The sequence below is a fragment of the Nerophis ophidion genome, linkage group LG07 (genome assembly GCF_033978795.1).
Source record: "Nerophis ophidion isolate RoL-2023_Sa linkage group LG07, RoL_Noph_v1.0, whole genome shotgun sequence".
In the NCBI taxonomy this organism is placed as follows: domain Eukaryota; kingdom Metazoa; phylum Chordata; class Actinopteri; order Syngnathiformes; family Syngnathidae; genus Nerophis; species Nerophis ophidion.
The window spans coordinates 19484316-19509478 of record NC_084617.1 but is presented as its reverse complement, the minus strand read 5'-3'; the positions used below and the strand labels follow the sequence as shown (position 1 = coordinate 19509478).

The 25163-nt window shown below is 39.0% G+C and overlaps 1 protein-coding gene across 2 annotated transcripts in view; it reads right to left on the bottom strand.

Annotated features, from left to right (window-relative positions):
- Window positions 1-15703, bottom strand: part of limd2 (LIM domain containing 2) — a 31590-nt gene extending 15887 nt beyond the window's left edge. Inside the window, exons 1-2 of one of the 2 annotated variants that reach the window (XM_061905524.1) lie at window positions 15545-15703; window positions 14989-15126 (exon numbers count right to left, since the gene is read on the bottom strand). In XM_061905524.1, the coding sequence (XP_061761508.1) occupies window positions 14989-15084 (96 nt within the window). In that variant the 5' untranslated portion in view covers window positions 15085-15126; window positions 15545-15703. The remainder of the gene's footprint in view (window positions 1-14988; window positions 15127-15544) is intronic. The other variant, XM_061905526.1, reaches the window with a different exon arrangement.
- Window positions 15704-25163: the final 9460 nt, after the last annotated feature.

The window sequence follows — 25163 nt, the reverse complement described above, 5'->3', positions numbered from 1 at the left end:
GGACCTAAAGGAAACTAAATGAGCTGAAATATAGCTACAAATGAGGCATAATGTTGCAATATGTACATACAGCTAGCCTAAATAGCATGTTAGCATTGATAAGCTTGCAGTCACGCAGTGACCAAATATGTCTGATTAGCACTCCACATAAGTCAAGAACATCAACATAACTCACCTTTGTGAATTTATGCACAACGTTAAAAGTTTGGTGGACAAAATGAGACAGAAAAAGAAGTGGCTTAAAACATGTCTTAGAAAGTCGGATAAGTTATACATGTAAACAAACTACGGTGAGTTCAAGGACCGCCAAAATTAGTAGGACAAAACGGCGCTCGCCAAATACTCAAATCAGTGAAGCATGTTTAATAAAAACAGTGTGCTTTATAGAAATTAGGGAGGTTTGTGTCATGTTTGTCCACCTACAGAAACTATATTAAAACAAAAAATATGTTTTTTTCCCAGGGCTTCACGGTGGCCGAGGGTAAGTGCGTCTGTCTCACAATACGAAAGTCTTTCAATCCTGGGTTCAATCTCAGGCTCGGGATCTTTCTGTGTGGAGTTTGCATGTTCTCCTCGTGAATGCGTGGGTTCCCTCCGGGTACTCCGGCTTCCTCCCACTTCCAAAGACATGCACCTGGGGATAAGTTGATTGGCAACACTAAATTGGCCTTAGTGTGTGAATGTGAGTGTGAATGTTGTCTGTCTATCTGTGTTGGCCCTGCGATGAAGTGGCGACTTGTCCAGGGTGTACACCGCCTCCCGCCCGATTGTAGCTGAGATAGGCGCCAGCGCCCCCCGCGACCCCAAAAGGGAATAAGCGGTAGAAAATGGATGGATGGATGGATTTCTTTTCCACCACATCTTTTTCTATTTCTCATATATTTTTGAAAAAGCTCCAAAGAGCCAGTAGGGAGGCGCTTAATAGCCGCATGCGGCTCCAGAGCTGCGGGTTGCCGACCCCCGGACTAGGATTAACGATTTTACATGGCAATTTAAAACGTCATAATTTATAATTTAAAACTACAACCAAGATGTAGGTTAAAAACAGATGGTGTGTAATAAATACAATAATTACAGTATTAACACTTTTTTGGGTTCAACAAAAACCAAACCAACACACCACAAATTATACACACTACTGCCATCTGACGTTTTGGACTTTCAAAATATAATTGCAACTTAGTGTATTGTTTGCAAATGAGAGTCATAAATGTTAATATATAACAAGATATAACAACTGAACAGCAGTTATAATCAGCACATTTTTAAAAATCATATTTCATTACCAAAAAAAAAAGTAACAAACAAAAAAGTAATGAAAATCGGTACCATTGAATACCGATATTGGTTTAAATGTGACACATATTCTCATATCGGCTAAATTGTCTGATGTTTATTGTGTACTATAACAAAAACATTAAGCCTTTTTTTTAAATTACAATACATTAATAAATTAGAAAAACACAATAGGAGTAAAACTTCAAACATATATACATATACATATATATATATATATATATATATATATATATATATATATATATATATATATATATATATATATATACCAGGGTTTCCCACACATTCATTTATTTGTGGCAGCCCGCCACGAAAGAATTACTGCTGCCACAAAAAAAAATTAAAAAATTTAAAAAATAATAAAATATATATGTATTTTTTTTTTCCGTTTTTGATTCGCTCGACCGGTCATAAAAGCATTGGGACTCTGTCTGTGAATGGAGCTTGTAGGTACATATTTTATAAATATGTAAATATTATATAAATATGTATATAAATATGTACATAAAGTGTTGTAATTTTATTCCAACTCAGCATTCTTCTTGGTCATCACCGCCGCCACCCCCCTCCGTCCAAACCCCCCCCCGCCGCCCGACCACACCCCCACAAATAGATGCCTGACCTGTGGGAAACGACTGTATACACTCATTAAATAAATACTTTGCACTGATTGCAGTGGCCTCACGCATCCTTTGATTTTTCAATTGACCGCCCTCAGTGGAAAAGTTTGGTTAGCCTTGCATTAGACTGATGACAACGATCTAAAGAGAAAATCCATAAAATCAATTTAAAACATGCCCATCTTTAATTCACGGGTGTCCACTAATGCAGCACTCAGCAGTTGGAGAGTTGTTATTTGAGAAGAAGATGACAAAAAGACAAGTTAGTTATCAGTGCAGGATGCAAGGCTTCCTGCCCTCGAAACATTCCATCGATGAGCTGCTATAGAAGCTTTTTAGGAGGCACGTGTTACCAGAAAGGCTGGCTGCGCACGCAACCATTCAAAGTTCAAACATACATAGACACGACTCAAAGATGTGTTACAACAAGTCAAGTTGCCATGTTGGAAGGCAGGCGTGCGTTTAAGTAACAACCTGCCAGAGACTTCACATGCCTCCTTCTGCTGCCTTATATGTACATGACATGGCTGCGAGCGTCTCAAACGGGGCAGGCAGGAAGTCGTTATGACTCGTCTTCCTCCTTCTCGCAGAGTCCCCAGAGGGAAGACACAGGCCACTACAGTCCTCGCTCATCCAATAAATTAGGGCCGCTTTGACGACGACAGAGACATTTGCGTCCAAGAGCCACAAATAAGCCAGTGGCGCTCAACGGAAAAGACGAGGACGGCCTGGGAGAGCGAGAGGGAAGTGAATACAAATAAAGCAGGTTTTTGTCTCACTCCCGGTACTATGTCTCAGCAAGACAAAGACCACTTTCATAGGAGGTGAAGTCGTCCCGCAGCACCACACTGGGCGTTCACTTCTACTTTAGCTTCAACTGCAACTCACACTGGCAGGTGCTTGCTATAAGACCGACACCAACTTCTTCCCCCAATCTTTCTTTTACGTTTCAAGCAAAGTCCATAATATAACCCCTTTAGAACTAAAAACACATGACATTCAAGTAGAAATGCATGTTGTAAGCCAGGGGTGTCCAAAGTGCGGCCCACAGCTTGTTTTTATATTGCAGTGGTTCTAAATCGGGGGTATGCGTACCCCTGGGGGTACTTGAAGGTATGCCAAGGGGTACGTGAGATTTTTTTTAAATATGCTAAAAATAGCAAGAATCATTTATAAATATATTTATTGAATAATACTTCAACAAAATATGAATGTAAGTTCATAAACTGTGAAGAGAAATGCAACAATGCAATATTCAGTGTTGACAGTTAGATTTTTTCCATAAATATTGATGTTAAAGATTTCTTTTTTTGTGAAGAAATATTCAAAATTAAGTTCATGAATCCAGATGGATCTCTATTACAATCCCAAAGAGGGCACTTTAAGTTGATGGTTACTTCTATGTGTAGAAATCTTTATTTATAATTGAATCACTTGTTTATTTTTCGACTAGTTTTTAGTTATTTCTATATCCTTTTTTCCCAAATAGTTCAAGAAAGACCACTACAAATGAGCAATATTTTTGCACTGTTATTCAATTTAATAAATCAGAAACTGATGACATAGTGCTGTATTTTAATTCTTTATCTCTTTTTTTCAACCAAAAATGCTTTGCTCTGATTAGGGGGTACTTTAATAAAAAAAAATGTTCACAGGGGATACATCACTGAAAAAAGGTTGACAACCACTGTTATATTGGCTCGCAACATTCTAAAAACAAGAAAAACATCCGGGATTTGAACATTACACACAATTAGAATGTGTACTTATGCATGCGAATGATGCCAACAGAACGTGTCATGTACAAAGTCATATGACCATGAAGCGTCTTTGTCTCCAAAACAATTGGCATGCTAATGTTAAATTGCTAGAATACCAATGTTAGCATTTAATTTCAATTTGCACAATTTAACGTTAGCATGCTAAAAGTTAACAAGTGTCAAGCATCAAATTAAATGACTGGAGGTGTGTGGCTGTTAAAAAAAGTAACTAAAAAGTTAGCATGCTTATACAGACACATTGGTATTTCTTTAAGAGTGGATGACACCAGTCGACTATGTTAAAATAATATCGCAACAGTGGATATTAATCCATGAAAATATGGAGTAGCTGCTGACGGTGTGTTTGACGGCGAAGCAGCAGGAAGAATATAGCGTAAAAGTCCACTCTTACTTCATAAAACTACTATAGTTATTTGTCCTACATTTTATTGTATTCTTTTTATGCAATATTTCTTGTCTTAAAGTTACAAGACATGTTAAAATTGTGCTGTTTGAGTTGAGTCAAGTGTTGATTAAACACATTTTAAATCAATTCAACGGCCAAAACGGTTTCAGTATACAAGCTGCACCACAGAACCAGCTAAAATCCTATCCTGAGGTACCACTGTATATGGAATTTCATATGAACGCACATCAATTTTGGATATATGCGCAATTATCTTATTTGAAAAACAATATACTAAGCATCAAAACATTTAATTTAAGTCAAACTGGGGTCAAAGCGCTTGTCATCACAACCAGCAGGTGCGGGAATTAAAAGTAAAGGAGAGAAGAAATCAACTGCAATAATAACAACGGCTACTAAAAATATGCAGGGTTTCCACCATAATTGTGGCGGCGAGGGCTTGGCTATAAAAATAAAGCTAACCTTGATTCAATTACATTAAGGAGCTTTCATTGATTCCATGCTAATGTGCCAAACCACTTGTGTTTCTGTTGTTTACAGTTCAAAGAAACTATTCAGAATGTTCCACAATTGTATTGAAGAATGTACTATGACACCAAACACTGTATAGTTGTCTTTTTGGTGCAGAGGTAGGCATCTTTATTCTCTTGTTATAATCCATTTTAATGGTACCAGGGCTAGGCGACGTGGCTGAAAACTGTGTTACACTACAAGTGTTTTACATCGGTCGATATCGATTGATATTTTTATGACTCATCGAAAATAAGGAGCAGTAGAAAAATATGTTAAATGTAAACATTTTTATTTCAAATCTAACCTGCCTTTCTTTCATTTGTAATCCACTTAGCTATCAAGGCAGAGAGGGAAGCAATTTCAAACACAAGCATTGAAAATAATGTAGACAAAATTCTAAAATCTTACTGAATACTTAATAACCTCTTTAAATGAAGTTGCAAACATAAGGAATAGATAAGAAATGCTGAATAAAGTGCAACAAAATAGTGCAAAGTGTGAAAATGTAAACAGAGAAACCTGAGAGAACTATTTTCTGCAGATTTAGTGCAAGGAATTTACAGCTGTGCTCTAAAGGGTGAGCGCAGCTAAGGTGGTGTGTTATTAACTGTCTTAATGGGGACGTGCGCCTTGCTTTCTTTACAGCACTACGGTCAAATTAAAAAACTGCCACAATGTCGAGGTGACTTTTGGTTTTATCCACGATTTCTTTGTGGCCCGCAGCACTTTTTTTTTACAATGAATCAACCGTGAGACAAGAGAGCACACTTAAACATGATAGTTGATACGGTTAACTGATAGGCTGTTCGCGTGTCACTCCCACTGAGTGATCACTTCCTGCGTTTCTCAGCTTCCAGAAAGTGATTGCCTTTGTTCATGCAACGGACCTTGCTTCGCATCTTTCCGACATAGAAAAAAAAAAATTATTGAACGTTTTATCGAACACATTTTTTATTTATAACGTGTATCACGATATACAGTATGTTGATATAATTTTATCGCCTAACCCAAGGATGAGCAAACTGCGGCTCTTTAGCACCGCCCTTGCGGCTCCCTGTAGCTTTTTCAAAAATGTATGAAAATAACAAAAGATAAAAATATATTTTTGTTTAAATAGGGTCTCTGTAGGACGACAACATGACACAAACCTCCCTAATTGTTAGAAATCCCACTGTTTATATCCAGCATTATTCTCTGACGGAAGTATTTGGCGAGCACCGTTTTGTCCTACTAATTTTGGCGTTCCTTGAACTCACCGTAGTTAGTTTACATGTATAACTTCCCCCGACGATGCCAGAGAAAGAGATTTTATGCCACTTCTTGCCTCATTTTGTCCACCAATCTTTTTATGCTGTGCGTGAATCCATAAAGGTGCGCTTTCTTGATGTTATTAACTTGTGTGGAGTGCTTATCAAGCATATTTTGTCAGCGCATGACTGCAACCATTATGCCTCACTTGTAAGTATATTTGAGATCATTTATTTTCCTATGTCCTTTGTGTATTGAATTTATATCTGCATTTCTCATGACATATTATCTTAAGTACTGCGCGATATATCGAATACACTCGATATATCTCGGGTTTGTCTCTGTGCGATGTAGAAAATGACCATATCGTGTGTAGTCGAGTGTGTGTTCTCACGCAGTTGCTTTTGGCTGCGGGCATTACTCTAAAGGCTTTTCTCACTCTCTCTTGTCTTTCCTTCTCACAGAGAGATAAAACAAGCGCACCTTGTTACATACGTCACATACCGTCGAGCGTGCAACGTCATACGCCCTCACCGAGCAGAGAGGTAACAGCATGGTAATGTTAACTGTGGCAGGTGGTGCTAGTGGAGTGGTGTGAGTGTTAACACAAGAGAGAGAAGTTGCCAATCTGGTAACAAATGGAGGAAGAATTAATTCCCAACAAAAACAGCACAGGTCCATTGTCTGGCGGTGGTTTGGCTTCAAGCGGGCAGATGGTGAACAGGCAACATAATATGTCAAGTATGCGGCAAAAGCGTTGCTACAAAAGGGAAGCGGCACTACTAATTTGTAGCATCATTTAAAAAGTCACCTGCTGGAGAATAAGGAGCGCTTGAAACTCTGCATGTCAACATCTCCGGCCGATGTCACACCCAACAAAATACCCAAGCAACCAGCACTGACCCAATATAGCCTGGCGTCTTCCATATCCAGATCAACAACAGAAGGAAATGACGTCCGCAGTAACCGACCACACAGCGAAGGGAATATAAGGATATATACTTGATTTCCTATTATGCAGCTAATTTTTATTTTACAGTTTTTGAAATCTTGTGTCATCATGCACTAAAGTGCATTTTGTTTTGTAGGGTGTTCTGTAAAAAAAAGTGTACTTTAATTTAGTGTTGTTCTGATATGTCATCTTAGTGACATCATGCACAACAGTGCACTAATAGTTTGTTTTAAAATGTCTCTGACAATCTTGCACTTTCTGTTTTGAAATTACATGAATGTTTGTGCCACTGCTTAATAAAAACGGTTTTGGTAAATTGACTTAGTTGTGATTTCCCTCTCTGCATGAAAGTTTAAAATTAGCACATATTAATGCAGCGTGAACAAGTATGTTTTAATGTAGACAAATGGTGTGATTATATGCATCAAGTGTTAATTCAAGGCTAAGGGAAAATATCGAGATATATATCGTGTATCGTGACATGGCCTAAAAATATTGAGATATTAATAAAAGGCCATATCGTCCAGCCCTAATTATCTGTTTGTAATATTGCCTCCATTTCTGATAGTGGTTTGTGTGCCATGCTGTTCCAGACCGCAGCAAACGTTACCAATCTTGCATAGCTTGTTATAAATCCATTTGAAGAAGACAGCCTGCTGTTTCCTTTAACTTGGACACACACATCTATACCGTCAGCCATTCTAAGCGAGTAAATGAGGAGTTATCTCACCCTCTGAGACGGCTGTGTTTAAATATTACATTTCAACATATATGTCAACAAAGATTTGTATCAGCCTGCGACAGTTATTTTGATAATAGGCTAAAATAAACACTTACGTCATGTGTTGTCTTCATTATATCACTTATAGAAGGCGTTTCATTTTTTACGGCTCCAGACAGTTTTTTTTTTGTACTTTTAGTACAATATGGCTCTTTCAACATTTTGGGTAGCCGACCCCTGGCCTAACCCAATTTGGGGCCTATTGGGGAAATGACCCACGGATCCAGCACTTTGTATCATGTATTACCACAAACTACAGTTGGAAAGCATGACCATTTATTATGGTTTTCCAAACAGGTAAGACAGACATGGCCTAGCTTTCCCTGTTTGCATTAGATGTCATTTGTTTGCAATAGATGTCATTATACTGTGCAGGTGTGCCTCGTGTTGTGGTTGGTAGTTGGCCATGCAAATGATGAAACAGCTACTGCTCAAGCAGACACGTAGCCTATGTTTGACAGCAGCATTCCATCAAGGCTTAAGCATGTACAGACTAAGTCAGTTATGAAAAAGCCTTGCACAAACATCAGCAATGGTATGGGGCGGTGGACAAAATAACAGCTGCACGTCAGGTTTTCAAGAGACTGCGTTAACTGGAAGTCACGCAGTCTGCAGCGTAATCACATCTCGGACTACTTCTCTCTCTTCCCTTTTCCTTGCAACCTCTTTGCATGCAACCAAAAAGTGATGCAGCGTTTTAAGCACTTGCTTGACAACTTCCTGTCTGGGGAGGCTGCCAAAGTTCAGATATAACTTCAGCCAATGTACCCAGCTATGTTTGACGCACGATGCTATTTTTAAACAGGGAAATAAAAAGGAATACAAACCTACTCTTCTCTAATAAAACGTTCATGTCATGCTTCTCACTCACTCATACAGGAAAGAAACAACAGGGTTGTGTTGAAAATGACAAGTTGCACTGACTTGTGATGAGGAAAGCATCATCGCGACTGATCTGACTTTGCCGCAGACCTGGAGGAACATTTCGCAACCTAGTTCTCCTCCAGGACTCGTATTATTTCCTCCAATAAAGAAAAGTTGACAAACTCATTTTATTGAGGGCCACATCGCAATCATGTCTGCTCTCAGGTTACAGTTAATATATATGAATATAAACATTATAGCCTTGTTAAACAATTTGCAAAGGCAACTGTTATAATGATCATATTTTTACCAACAAACTGATGGACAACTTGCTTTCAAATTGTAAGTCAAGATGGACTTTGAACACCTCACGATTCGATTCTGATTCTTGGGGTGATGATTGGTTTCAGAATCAATTTTCCACACTTAACACAAATCTCATTATTTGGTGTACGAATCAAAATAAAACCTTTGCAAAACAGGTTACAAAAGCTCCTCTTGGCTGCTGACATACAACTTAAACGAGCAGTCTTTTTAAAAATGACAAAAATCACAGAATCAATCAAGCTAATAAAATATATTCTGAACAAAAACAACAATTCTAACCCAGTCCCAGCTTTACAATACTTAAAATATACTTGAATTGTTGTCTGTCTATCTGTGTTGGCCCTGTGATGAGGTGGCGACTTGTCCAAGGTGTACGCCGCCTTCTGCCCGATTGTAGCTGAGATAGGCGCCAAAAGGGAATAAGCGGTAGGAAATGGATGGATGGATGGATGGATGTGAAGACATACAAATACAATACTTTAAAAAATGGTAAACCTAATATTTATAAAAGCAACCGTCAAGAACAATAATATGATAAATAAAAAAATTTCAATCCAAAAATCTATTCTTAAAAAAAAACACACACACGCACACAATTTTGTAATAAGGCTGTAACGTAACAAAATGTGGAAAAAGTGAAGCGTTGTAAAAACTTTCCAGATGTATTGTATGTATAAATCAACTTAGAATCAGGATGAATAAAAAATCGTGATTTGGGTGTGAATTAATTTTTTGAGCACTTTGACTGCGAAACTTAATTATCTGTGCGTGCAACAAGATAGTCCAAGCATTTTTATGGGTATCAAAAATAAATACATGAGTATCTTGACTTATGATTACAAAGCACGTTATCCATCAATGGTTGGTAAAAAAAATATAATCAAACAATTGAAAATAGTGTATTCAAGACTAAAATCAGGGCTGAGCGATTATATGATCGTGATCAGGATTCATTTGAGTTCTATCACGGTGATCAGCTGGTAGCATATTTCCTTGATCAAACCTCTGTTAGAAGTTACCGCAGTAGTAAACAGTAGGGAGGTAATGATGCTTGGTATAATCCTGCATGGAACAATCCACCTTTATTGACCGTGATCCTGTGTGTTTCTGTGAATGTGTGCATGTTTGTGTGAAAGTGTGTTCCACCTTCGCTAAAGACAGTCCTCTCACGATGTTATTAATGTTCAATAATCATGCTGTGCCTCTTCCCCCTTACACAGCTGGAAGTGCAGCCCAGATAAACAAAATAAAGAAATTTGACTAACACTGGCATACAAGCTGAAACACAACAATTAAAGAAGGAGCATCAGCTTTAGTTTTACTATCAGCCGCAGCTAACCAGTAATCCTGCCCCGAATGCAGACTTGCAGGCACTCACAGAACGTCTTTGTGACTGTATTGGTCCCAGCTGCGAGAATCAACACACCCACTAATTTAATTATAAAAGGCTTTTTTATATCCAAACATGTTTATTCAGATTTTTGTTTGTGTCTGCAAAACTTCCCCTCCTCTGATATAACATGTACTAAAAAAATAAATAAAACTTGTCCCCGCTGTTGGAGAAACAAGCACAATAGTACCGGTATACGGATATAAAAAAATAAAAAAAAGAACTGCAGACCGACACGGTTTGTGGAGTAAAAAAAACTAAACATTTTGCTCCTGACACAATCATTAAAACTGTTTTATGTGTTGGTACACATTTTACAGTACCTCAAATTCAAACTGCACGGTAATGTATTCACATTCAATATAAGATACAGAATTTGAGTTTTAAAAACGCCACAATGTGGGTCACCGCTTGCTGTATGCCAAAGCACTGGTGAGAAACGCTGATGTATCCAAGTAATTAAAAGAAAAAAAAAATAATTTACCATTTGTAAGTGTTGTTTAGTAAATGTTAACTTGGAATAAGTCTTATAGTATTCACTACACCAATTATACTTTGTTTACTGCAGAAAGTTTGTAAAGACAAGCAAAAAAAAAAAAACAATTTTGAGAGGAAAAAAGGTTGTTCTCTTCACCCCCAGAAAACGTACCGAAAAAGGAACAAAACTGTGGCTCCAAAACCAGGTACGGACCAAAGCCTGGGTTACCTGTACTGTTGCACCTCTAGTAAACACCATAGCATGTGAAAACAAAATTACAATTATCAGCTGTTAGCATACATTACCTCAATCAAACATGGTGGAAATGTCTGTTACTGCAATCGTAAACAGTAGAGATGCAGCGCTCGGTATAAACCTGCATGAGACAATCCGCTTTAATTAAAAAAAATAAAAAGTAAAAAATAGTGATAATAATGAAGATTGGATATGACAAAATTAATTGTGATCATTTATTTTGCCATATCGCCTATCCCTAGGTAATATACATTCATATTTATAAAGGGCAGCCATAACTGCAATGTGGCCCTCACTAAAACAAGTTTGACACCTCTTGGAGGCATCTTGGAGTCATTAGCCAGCAGCAAACAAAGAAGTGTATTGCTTACTTAGGTGATAAGTCATGTGTGCAAAAGCAAATAAATTCCTGCGTACAATTCCAAGCACTGCTTTGGATGGAAACCCGACATAAATAATGCTAAATGATCGCTGCAAGCCATCTGGGGAATTAAATAATGGGCCAGGATCAGATCTAAGGAATATGTTGAGACTTTATTGCCTGAGTCACAACATCCTTGGATTGGTTTACAGTCTCGTGTTACATTACAGCCCACAGGAGGACGGCGAGACTGCAGGGTCCAGGTATGTAGCTTAAGTAGTGCAACACCCTGCAGCTATGCAGCCAGGACACTGACACACCGTCAGCTGGGGTGACTTAGTGCTCAGGACCTGGAACAGCAGGCCAGCAAAGCCAGCTCTGGAACATATGGCAGGCCCCCGACACACGCTGGACAGATCTAGATCCTGTGTCTTTGCGGTGTCTAATTGTTTGTAAGAGCATATGGCCACACAGACATTAGTGACGCAACAGAATCGGTGTCAAAATCCGTGACACTAAACAGGAAATGAAAACCCACCACAGAGCGAGTGACTGACCTAAACATCGTTGACATATGCGCGGCACATAATGACAGCGGTTGGTACCCCCCGCGGACAAAAAGCGGTTTTGCGAGACCGCAGATCGGATTGTAAGCGGCTTGATAACACAAACACAGGCAAGGATTTTGTCAGATGTGTTTTCACCCGCCGAGTCTGACCAAAACACTGCCAATTTGACGCTATTTGCTCTACTCTGGATACTTTAGGAGCTTCAGCTGTAAATTGTGTGCATGTTGACAGTAGGGGTGGGGTGCACCTGCTGTGACGTAGATTACCATAGTAACTAGTAGGGTTGTACGGTATATACGGTATACGAGTATTAGTATAGTTCCGCGATACTAATGAATCATATTCGGTACCATACCGCCTCTGAAAAGTACCGGTCCACCACACCCTAAGATTTTTTTGTTAAAGTCAATAATGCAATTTTTTCTGGTCCCCTTTATTTAAAAAATGATCAAAAAGTACCAAAAAGTATCAAAATAATATTGTTATCAGGACAACACAAGTCACTAAAATATCATGCAAAAGCGCAGATTCCAACCATTGAAATATGTTGTATAGTTCAAGACCTTTGGTAATTTGAAAACATCACTGCACATCATAATTTAAAGATCTAAAAAAAAATATGTGGGAATGTCCGGCGGGCCAGATTGAAAAGTTTAACGGGCCACATGTGGCCCCCAGGCCATAATTTGCTCAGGTCTGGTTTAAGGGGTTATACGACTTAGTGTAGACATGGGCTAAACCTGTTCACGGGCCTGATCTGACCCACGAGCGCATGTTTGACATCCCTGGATTAATCTTTGCCTTTACACTTGATTAAACAAACTGTACTGGCAGATGCAATAAATTTTAGTTTGTTTTATTAAAGGCCTACTGAAATGAGATTTTCTTATTTAAAAGGGTATAGCAGGTCCATTCTATGTGTCATACTTGATCATTTCGCGATATTGCCATATTTTTGCTGAAAGGATTTAGTAGAGAACATCGCCGATAAATTTTGCAACTTTTGGTGCTGATAAAAAAGCCTCGTCTTTACCGGAAGTCGCAGACGATGACGTCACAAGGGTGAGGGCTCCTCATGTCCTCTCGGACCGAGAAAACGAATATTTCCCCATTAATTTGAGCGAGGATGAAGGATTTGTGGATGATGATATCGATAGCGAAGGACTAGAAAAAAAAAAGAAAAGAAAATAAAGTTTAAAAAAAAAAAGGCGATTGCTTTGGGACGGATTCAGATATTTTTAGACACATTTACTAGGATAATTCTGGGAAATCCCTTATTTTTCTATCGTGTTGCTAGTGTTTTAGTCGGAGGGGTGTGTCCACGGGGGTCTTGAGGCCAGTGTCTGAGGTAAGTCGACGGCGCAAACTCCACAGATCTCCGGTAAGAGGCGACTTTTTCACACAATTTTCTCGCTTGACCGCTCTGATCCACAGTAAAGCTTAACCTCCGGGAATTTTAAACAAGGAATCACCATGTGTTTGAGTGGCTAAAGGCTAAAGCTTCCCAACTCCGTCTTTCTACTTTGACTTCTCCATTATTAATTAAACAAATTGCAAAAGATTCAGAAACACAGATGTCCAGAATACTGTTTAAAGGCCTACTGAAATGAGATTTTCTTAATTAAACGGGGATAGCAGGTTCATTCTGTGTCACACTTGATCATTTCGCGATATCGCCATATTTTTGCTGAAAGGATTTAGTAGAGAACATCCACGATAAAGTTCGCAACTTTCGGTGTTAAGAGAAATGCCCTGCCTCTACCGGAAGTCGCAGACGATAACGTCACACGTGTGGGGGCTCCTCACATATTCACATTATTTTTAATGGGAGCCTCCGACAAAAAGTGCTATTCGGACCGAGAAAATGACAATTTCCCCATTAATTTGAGCGAGGATGAAAGATTTGTGTTTGAGGATATTGATAGTGACGGACTAGAAAAAAAAAAAGATTAAAAAAAAATAAGTAAAAAAAAAAAAAAAACGTGATTGCATTGGGACGGATTCCAATGTTTTTAGAGACATTTACTAGGATAATTCTGGGAAATCCCTTATCTTTCTATAGTGTTGCTAGTGTTTTAGTGCAGTGGTCCCCAACCTTTTGGTATCCGCGGACCGGTCAACGCTTAATACTTTTTTTTTTTTTTTTTCTTTGTCATGAAAAAGGGACGTTTTTGTCATGAAAAAGGGAGGTTTTTGTGGGTGGTGCACTAATTGTAAGTGTATACTGTGTTTTTTATGTTGATTTAATATATATATATTTTTTTTTTAATAAAAATTAATTGAAAAAATTCTTCTGCGGCCCGTTACCGGGCCATGGCCCGGTGGTTGGGGACCACTTTTTTAGTGAGTTAATTAGTACCTGATAGTCGGAAGGGTGTCTCCACGGGTGTCTTAACGCGCAGTGTCTCAGGGGAGTCGACGGCAGCTAGTGTATGGACGGCACAAGCTCAGTTTTTCTCGGGTAAGAACTGAATTTTAAACCACAATTTTCTCACCGAAACCTGCTGGTTGACATTTGGTAGGGATCCATGTTGGCTTGACCGCGCTCTGATCCATAGGAAAGTTTCACCTCCAGGAATTTTAAACAAGGAATCACCATGTGTTTGTGTGGCTAAAAACTAAAGCTTCCCAACTCATCTTTCAACTTTGACTTCTCCAATATTAATTGAACAAATTGCAAAAGATTCAGCAACACAGATCTCCAAAATACTGTGTAATTATACCGTTAAAGCAGAAGACTTTTAGCTGTGTGTGTGTGCAGCGCTCATATTTCCTTAAAACCCGTGACGTCTTGCTTACACGTCATAATTACACAACGTTTTCAAGACGAAACTCCCGGGAAATTTAAAATTGTAATTTAGTAAACTAAACCGGCCGTATTGGCATGTGTTGCAACGGTAATATGTCATCTTCATCATTGATATATAAACTATCAGACTGCGTGGTTGGTAGTAGTGGGTTTCAGTAGGCCTTTAATCGATCAAAAAAATGACATGTGAACATGCCGTATAATTAATTATATGTAACAGACACTCGTTGTCTCAATTCTAGGTTTGTTTACCGCACAACGACAAGAACAACCACATTCTTCCATGACTACTTTTGTTAAATACCACATGAACAGCCACATTGTTCTTTGAATACCTTTGGGACGGTGACACCTGAGCGTGATGAAGGGTTTCCTTTGACCTTATTAGGCAGTACAGGTGTACTGTACCTGCTGCTGTGTGCATGTTGCATAATGTAAATGCAAGCAGGTCACATCCGCCATGAGTGGAACTGCTGCAACAAAACAATCCCAAACATTTACTAATATATATATATGTTAACAGGAAGAGACTAGTTGTGACACTGCACGATGCATCATTTAATAACAATAATTATGCAATTGGGCAACAACATTTTGTGCTTGCTTTTTAATTAGCCTGGCTGCGAGCTAGCGGACTTCATTGATAATACTTGAAGCAAAAGGCGTGTTGGGTGTATTTTTTTTCAAGCACTACAGATGGTTGTTTATTTAATTTTTTTAATGACTGGTTTCTCTAAAAAAAAAATTAAAAAAGGGTTTGTTGGCATTGAGCATCCCCACAGTGGCTGCTGGATGTTAGCCCAACACCCCGGACATCATCGCCTCACCTCGCCGAGCATAAAGGCGCCGTCGAGGGAGGAGAAGGCACACAGAGGCGGGGAGAGCACTCACCATCTCCGCTTCTACTCGGGCAAACGCTCGCCGGTAAACAGGGTGTCGCTTCGCGCTCCGAGTGTCCTTCGTGGGATGCTTTGTTCCAGGGGATGCCGGTGCGTCTTGTGTCCGCTGCCTCGCCGCTTGCCTCCGCTTTCAATAAGCAGTTTTTAGCCCCCCGCACCCCTCCCTCCTCACCAGCAGGACCTCGCACACCATTGGCTGGATTCTCCTCGTGAGGCGTTCAAGTTCAACTCGGACAACCAAGATGTTACTTCACGATGGGGAGTCAACTATTGTCCTATATACCAGTGGTCCCCAACCACCGGGCCGCAGAAGAATGTTTTATTAAATCAACATAAAAAACACGATATACACTTACAATTAGTGCACCAACCACAAAAACCTCTCTTTTTCAAGACAAAAACGTCCCTTTTTCATGACAAAGAAGAAAGAAAAAAAAAAAGGACCTATTTTGGTTTCATCTGACCACATGAAATTCTCCCAATCCTTTGCTGTATCATCCATGTATCCAGTTTGGTATAAACTCAACTTGTTGTGTTTGGAGGAAGAAGAATACTGAGTTGCATCCCAAGAACACCATAACTACTGTGAAGCATGGGGGTGGAAACATCACGCTTTGGGGCTGTTTTTCTGCTAAGGGGACAGGACGATTGATCCGTGTTAAGGAAAGAATGAATGGGGCCATGTATCGTGAAATTTGGAGCCAAAACCTCCTTCCGTCAGTGAGAGCTTTGAATGGTTGACCAAATACTTATTTTCCAACATAATTTACAAATACATTCTTTAAAATTCCTACAATGTGAATCCCTGGATTTTTTTTCACACTCTGTCTCTCACAGTTGAAGTGTACCTATGATGAAAATTACAGACCTCTGTCATCATTTTAAGTGGGAGAACTTGCACAATCGGTGGCTGACTAAATACTTTTTTGCTCCACTGTAACAGTGGTTCTCAACCTTTTTTCAGTGATGTACCCCCTGTGAACATTCTTCTAATTTAAGTACCCCCTAATCAGAGCAAAGCACTTTTAGTTGAAAAAGCACAATGATTTGGTAAGATTGCAAACAGCTAAAATGATGTACAAAGCAAATTATAACCTACTACCAAAGAATGGACAACAATTCTTCTCAACTAAAGAGGAGAAATATAACCTTTGAGGAAAGTTTATTTTAAAACCATTTGTATACACGTACTACACTTAAAACCTTTAGCATATCAGTATGTGGAATTAAATTATGGAATGGATTAAGTAAAGAAGTTAAACATTGTACTGATATGATCCAGTTTAAGAGGTTGTTCAAATTAATAGTGCTTACAAAGTACAAAGAAGAAGAATTTTGAGAAACACTTTCACCCTTATTGAAAATATGATATTCTTCATCTCAGTATGTTAATAATGACTAAATTAATTAATTACGTGTATCAAAACTGTTGTGTTACTCATTCACGGATGTCATTTTGCTATTTTGCTGTAAAGAAGGTCAGTGAATGAATGTATATATTTGTGAACGCTCTGACGTGGGAAAGCGGTAGGATTAAATAAGCTTTGCTTCTTTTCTACTCCTTTTCGGACATGATGTATTGTGCAATGATATGAAGTTGCCTGATGTATGTCATGTTCAAAATAAACTAAGAAAGAAAAAAAGAAATAAAAAAGAGATAAAGAAGTAAAATACAGCACTATGTCATCAGTTACTGATCTATTAAATTGTAAAACAGTGCAAAATATTGCTCATTTGTAGTGGTCTTTCTTTAACTATTTGGAAAAAAATATATAAAAATAACAAAAAAGTAAATGAAAAATAAACAAGTAATTCAATTATAAATAAAGATTTCTACACATAGAAGTAATCATCAACTTAAAGTTGTAACAGAGATCCATCTGGATTCATGAACTTAAATCTAAACATTTCTTCACAAAAAAAGAAATCTTTAACATCAATATTTATGGAACATGTCCAAAAAAAAATCTAGCTGTCAACACTGAGTATTGCATTGTACTGTTGCATATCTTTTCACAGTTTATGAACTTACATACATATTTTGTTGAAGTATTATTCAATAAATATATTTATAAAGGATTTTTGAATTGTGGCTATTTTTAGAAATTTAAAAAAAAAATCTCACGTACCCTTTGGCATACCTTCAAGTACCCCCAGGGGTACGCGTATATACCCCCATTTGAGAAACACTGCTATATAATATTAAAACGCCCTGCGATGAGGGAGTGACTTGTCCAGGGTGCACCCCGCTTTCCGCCCGAATGCAGCTGAGAAAATGGATGGATGGATAATATAAAAACGTATAGTAATATTTTTTTCATAGCAACCTCCCAATAACAAACACCACAAATTTTACATTGTGTTAATGCTAACAAATGACTTTCCTTCTTCAAAATGGAATATTTATTAAGTAACTTAAAGAGGCCTGGTAACGAGGTCAAGGCCAAGGGTCAAGCATTGGTACTTTTTTTCACCTGAAGCTATTCTATTGTAGATGCTTTAATGAGAGCTTTAGGACGAAACTTGGTGAGGTCGCGCTTCAGTTTTATGCTCCTAAAATCTGGACGAGCCTTCCAGAAGACGGGAGATAGATTGATTGATTTAAAATTTTATTAGTAGATTGCACAGTTCAGTACGTATTCCGTACAATTGACCACTAAATGGTAACACCCCAATAAGTTTTTTTACATGTTTAAGTCGGGGTCCAAATTAATCAATTCATGGCCTCAATGTTGTCAATGTTCAAATCCAGGCTGAAAAAACTTTGATTTAATTGTGCATATGACAACTGAAAATATTTCATCTGACCTGCGGGATGTCCCATGTTAAAAAAGTATTATTATTAGTTTAATATGTCCTTTCTAGTCCAATAATCAATACATTTTATACAGCTTGTTACTCTTGGGGTCTCCTAGCTGCTCAGGAAAATCATATTGTCTAAAAATGCATTTTCCCATACATACACATATAAGTCTGCGGGCTACAGAGCGTTTTCTATTCGGGCTCCAGTACTCTGGAATGCCCTTCCGGTAACAGTTCGAGATGCTACCTCAGTAGAAGCATTTAAGCCCCATCTTAAAAGTCATTTGTATAGTCTAGCCTTTAAATACACCCCCCTTTTGGATCAGTTGATGTGCCTTTTTTTTCCTGCTCTGTCCCCCTCTCCTTTGTGGAAGGAGGGGCACAGATTCGGTGACCATAGATGATGCGTTAGCTGTCCAAAGTTGGGACCCTGGGTGGACCACTCATCTGTGCATCAGTTAGGGACGTCTCTGCGCTGCTGACCTGTCTCTGCTCAAGATGACCTCCTGCTGGCCCCACTATGGACTGGACTCTCACTATTATGTTGGATCCACTATGGACTGGACTCTCACAATATTATGCTAGATCCACTCGACGTCCATTGCACCAGTTGCCTGCAAGGTTTCTCATTGTTATCCCATTGGGTTGAGTTTTTTCTTGCCCTGATGTGGGATCTGAGCCGAGGATGTCGTTGTGGCTTATGCAGCCCTTTGAGACACTCATGATTTAGGGCTATATAATTAAACTTTGATATATATATATATATATATATATATATATATATATATATATATATATATATATATATATATATAAGGCGCACTAACCCCGTGAAGCCGTATATATATACGGCTTCACGGGGTTAGTGCGTCTTCCTCACAATACGAAGGTCCTGCAGTCCTGGGTTCAATTCCAGGCTCGGGATCTTTCTGCGTGGGTTCCCTCCGGGTACTCCGGCTTCCTCCCACTTCCAAAGACATGCACCTGGGGATAGGTTGATTTGCAACACTAAATTGGCCCTAGTGTGTGAATGTGAGTGTGAATGTTGACTGTCTATCTGTGTTGGCCCTGCAATGAGATGGCGACTTGTCCAGGGTGTACCCCGCCTTCCGCCTGATTGTAGCTGAGATAGGCGGCAGCGTCCCCTGCGACCCCTGAAAGGGAATAAGCGGTAGAAAACGGATGGGAGGATGGATATATATATATATGTATACACATATATATACATAAATAAATATATACATTTACAGACATATACTGTATATACATATATATATATATACGTACACATATATATATATGATCTACAACGTTTGATTTTAATTAGGCTGCAAAGGCCCTATTAAAATTGTTTTGTTCAATATTGTCCTTCCACTTTGATCCCATTTATGAGAAATCTGCTCAAAAATGTCCATTATGTATTCTCATTCATATACTTCAAAACGAGAGAAAAGGGGAAAAAGGATCAACTAACAACAAGGAATAATTTTATTAACATTGTTTTTTAGGCTGTAGCAGAACATATTTTAAAATCATTAATTTGCATGAAATTGAACAATTCAATACTGAAAAACCCCCACAAAAAATAACAATACTTTGAAATTGATCAGCAACAACAACTTAAGAGCACAGTACATAAAACCCTTTAACCGACAAAACAAAAAGAAAAAAAACTATCTGACTTTTTTTTTTCTTTTAAAAAAAAATGAGGAAGTCAGGATTAATGGCTGATAAAGCATGTTCCCCATACATAATGTAGCCATATACACCTACTAAAGTAGTACATTATATTATCATATATATTTCTGTATTTGGTGGTGCTGTACATGTGTGTACTTTATGTATATAAAGGCTATTATATAATAATAATAAATATTAACAAATATTTTTCATTCTGATAAGATGTAGAATTTCAGGAGGTATCACTAGCGCTGCATAATACATTATATTTCAAAGTGGTATGTAAAAGTTTGTAAACAAGAACATATTTTTATTTAAAAAAATCTATTAATCATTGATGTTATTTTATATGCTATTTTACAATAGTATTTATTAATTTTATTAATAATTTTGTTTAAGGTTATTTTATAATCTAATGTATTTGTATCTGAAGTTTGACATTAAAAGCACACATTTGTCTCTGCAGTTTGACGTTAAAAATACTCATTGGTAGTTGAGAGATTTTGTTCATAGGTCCAGAAAGTTTTTAAATGCAATTAAACGCATCAGTATTTTAGGTCATGGTTCTGTTTCGTAAATATCCCAGAATGGAACGGGACACCTAAAATCAGAATCAGCTTTATTGGTGAATTTGACTTGGTAGACTATACTTTCTTTGTTTAATGCGATAAATAAAGACAAAGAAAAACACAAAAACTACGAGAGCGCGCAGTACCAATGACTTGCACCTTGACCTCCATTGAGGTGCTGTGTGTTCATTTTTGGCTCAGTTGGGGGCTATTTGCTTATTTTTGTGTAACAACAATTATATTATCTGATTGTGTAGGAGCCACGCAATTATGGAACTTGCGTAAGCCTATAGTTTTACATTTTGTTACATATATATATATTTTACATTCTATTTTAGTTACTTTATTGAGTTTACAACCCCCTGGCGCTGTTTTGTACTGTTTTTGTACTTATTGTGATTATTATTATTATTATTATTATTTATTGATTGTTTGAAAATGTTGCAGATTATCAATAAAGGTTAATAAATCAAAAAAAAAAAAAATTGGTTATACAGTGAAGAAAATACGTATTTGAACACCCTGCTATTTTGCAAGTTCTCCCACTTAGAAATCATGCAGGGGTCTGAAATTTTCACGGTAGGTGCATGTCCACTGTATGAGAGATAAACTAAAAAGAAAAATCCAGAAATCACAATCTATCCATCATTCAATCAATCAATGTTTACTTATATAGCCCTAAATCACTAGTGTCTCAAAGGGCTGCACAAACCACAACACAAACCACTACGACATCTTCAGTAGGCAATCTATGATTTTTTTTAACAATTTATTGATGTGATACAGCTGAAAATAAGTATTTGAACACCAACCTTATTATTTGGTAGAGTAGCCTATGTTTGCAATTACAGAGGTCAAATGTTTCCTGTAGTTCTTCACCTGGTTTGCACAGACTGCAGGAGGGATTTTGGCCCACTCCTCCACAGAGATCTTCTGTTGATCAGTCAGGTTTCTGGGCTCTCGCTGAGTAACACAGACTTTCAGCTCCCTCCAAAGATTTTCAATTGGATTTAGGTCTGGAGACTGGCTAGGCCACTCCAGAACCTTGATATGGTTCTTACGAAGCCACTTCTTGGTTTTCCTGGCTGTGTGCTTTGGGTCATTGTCATGTTGGATGATCCAGCCACCATCTTCAATGATCTGACTGAGGGAAGGAGGTTTTTGGCCAAATCTCACAATACATGGCTGCAGTCATCCTCTCCTTAATAAGGTACAGTCGTCCTGTCCCATGAGCAGAAAAACACCCCCAAAGCATGATGCTACCACCCCCATGCTTCACAGTAGGGGTGGTGTTCTTGGGATGGTACGCATCATTCTTCTTCCTCCAAACACGCATAGTGGAATTATGACCAAAAAGGTCAATTTTGGTCTAATCTGTCCACAAAACGTTCTCCCATGACTCCTCTGGATCATCCAAATAATCATTGGCAAACTTAAGATGGGCCTTAACATGTGCTTGTTTAAGCAGGGGAACCTTCCGTGCCATGCATGATTTCAAACCATGATGTCTTAGTGTATTACCAACAGTGACCATGGAAACAGTGATCCCAGCTCTTTTCAGGTCATTGAACAAGTGCTGCCGTGTAGTCCTGGGCTGATTCCTCACCTTTCTTAGCGTCATTGAGACCCCACCAGGTGATATCTTGCATGGGGCTCCACTCCCATTGAGACTGACCGTCATGTTTAGCTTTTTCCATTTTCTAAGGATTGCTCCAACAGTGGACCTTTTTTCAGCAAGCTGCTTGGCAATTTCTCCGTAGCCCTTTGCATCCTTGTGGAGTTCCATCCATCCATCTTCTTCCACTTATCCGAGGTCGGGTAGCGAGGGCAGCAGCCTAAGCAGAGAAGCCCAGACTTCCCTGTCCCCAGTCACTTCGTCTCGCTCTTCCCGGGGGATCCCGAGGCATTCCCAGGCCAACCGGGAGACATAGTCTTCCCAACGTGTCCTGGGTCTTCCCCGTGGCCTCCTACCGGTTGGACGTGCCCTAAACACCTCCCTAGGGAGGCGTTTGGGTGGCATCAAGACCAGATGCCCAAACCACCTCATCTGGCTTTACTTTGAGTTCCTCCCGGATGGCAGAGCTTCTCACCCTATCTCTAAGGGAGAGCCCCGCCACCCGGCGGAGGAAACTCATTTTGGCCGCTTGTACCCGTGATCTTATCCTTTTGGTCATGACCCAAAGCTCATGACCATAGGTGAGGATGGGAACGTAAATCGACCGGTAAATAGAGTTTTGCTTCCGGCTCAGCTCCTTCTTCACCACAACGGATCGGTACAACGTCCGCATTACTGAAGACGCCGCACCGATCCGCCTGTCGATCTCACGATCCTCTCTTCCCCCACTCGTGAACAAGACTCCTAGGTACTTGAACTCATCCACTTGGGGTAGAGTCTCCTCCCCAACCCTCCACCCTTTTCCGGGCGAGAACCATGGACTCGGACTTGGAGGTACTGATTCTCATTCGGGTTGCTTCAGACTCGGCTGCGAACCGATCCAGTGAGAGCTGAAGATCCCGGCCAGATGAAGCCATCAGGACCACATCATCTGCGAAAAGCAGAGACCTAATCCCGGGGCCACCAAACCGGAACCCCTCAACGCCTTGACTGCGCCTAGAAATTCTGTCCATAAAAGTTATGAACTTGTGAAGTTGTACAATGTTATCTCTGGGGTCCTTGGACAGCTCTTTGCTCTTAGCCATGCTGAATGTTTGGGTCTTACTGATTGTATGGGGTGGACAGGTGTCTTTATGCAGCTAACGAGCTTACACAGGTGCATCTGATTCAGGATAATACAGTGGAGTGGAGGAGGACTTTTAAAGGCGGACTAACAGGTCTTTGAGGGTCAGAATCATAGCTGATAGACAGGTGTTCAAATACTTATTTTCAGCTGTATCACACGAAAAAATTGTTAAAAAATCATAGATTGTGATTTCTGGATTTTTCTTTTTAGGTTATCTCTCATACAGTGGACATGCGTGTACCGTGAACATTTCCGACCCCTCCATGATTTCTAAGTGGGAGAACTTGCAAAACAGCAGGATGTTCAAATACTTATTTTCTTGACTGTATAAGCACAAGTATCCAGAAATTTGTAATTAGAGATGGGATTTATGGCTCTTTGACGGGAGCCGGTGTTCTATTGATGCAAATATTTCAAATATTTGCCTCGAACAAAATACTAATCAAAAGCAGCTGTCTCTTGTGCACAAGTAGGCAGTGATTTAAAATGATGTTTCTTCCATTGTATCGTCTCATCAGCAAGCATGTAGACAGTTGCAGCATGAGAACATTCAGATTGTATATTAACAGAGAGCACGTCGACCAGATATTCTCAAACAGTGGTATGCGTAACACTAGTGGTATGTGGGCTCTGTCTAGTGGTACGCCAAAGAATCACCTTAATTAAATATTCAAAGACAGTGTTACTGTTCAAACTATGTGTAATTTACAGTGGACATAAATTTAAAATATACTTGTTAAATAAAACATCTGCATTTCTTAATGAATATTTAGGCATATATACACTATATTGCCAAAAAGGCCATCCATCCAAATGATCAGAATCAGGTGTCGTAATCACTTGGCCCAACCACAGGTGTATAAAATTAAGCACTTAGGCATGGAGACTCAGGAGCTCAGTGACTTCCAGCGTCGAACTGTCATAGGATGCCAGTCATCCATAAAGACATGGATGATAGAGTCTGGTGTGGATGAACTTGACTGGCCTGCACAGAGTCCTGACCTGAAACCGATAGAACACCTTTGGGATGAATTAGAACAAAGACGTTGAGAGCTGGACCTTTCTCGACCAACATCAGTGTATGACCTCACAAATGCGCTTTTGGAAGAATGGTGGAAAGTTCCTATAAACACTCTCTGCAACCTTGTGGACAGCCTTTCCAGAAAAGTCAAAGCTGTAATAACAACAAAAGGCAAAAGATCGACATCATATTGAACCCTAAGTGTTAGGAATGGGATGGCACTTCAAGTTCATATGTGAGTCAAGGTAGGTGGCCAATTACCTTTGGCAATATACTGTGTATATGTCCTATAGATAATCAAATAATGAGATAGGCATACTGGCCACAATAATTGAAACAATTGTTGAAGTGTCAATGAGTAAGACTTTGGGCAGTATTTAGAGAAGTCTACTTTTAATCAAGGCACCGTTTAAAAGTCATACCCAGATTGCAGAGGAGTAATAATATGGCAGCCGTGAACCCGTAATAGATTATTGCGGATAAAAAAAAAAAAAATAAAAAAAAAAAAAAAAAAGAGTCCCTAATTTACAATGGTATGCTGGATAGTGAGTCCCTGGCTTGAAAGTTTAGTCATATACTACAGACCCCAATTCCCTTGATAATTCATGCTTGGTTACTGAATGTTATTTTACATGCTAACCCTTTTTGGTTCGCTAATGTGATGAGGTGGCGACTTGTCCAGGGTGTAAACCGCCTTGCGCCCGAATGCAGCTGAGATTGGCTCCAGCACTCCCACGACTCCAAAAGGGACAAACGGTAGGTAATGGATGGATGGACTTTAATTTGAATTATGATTGT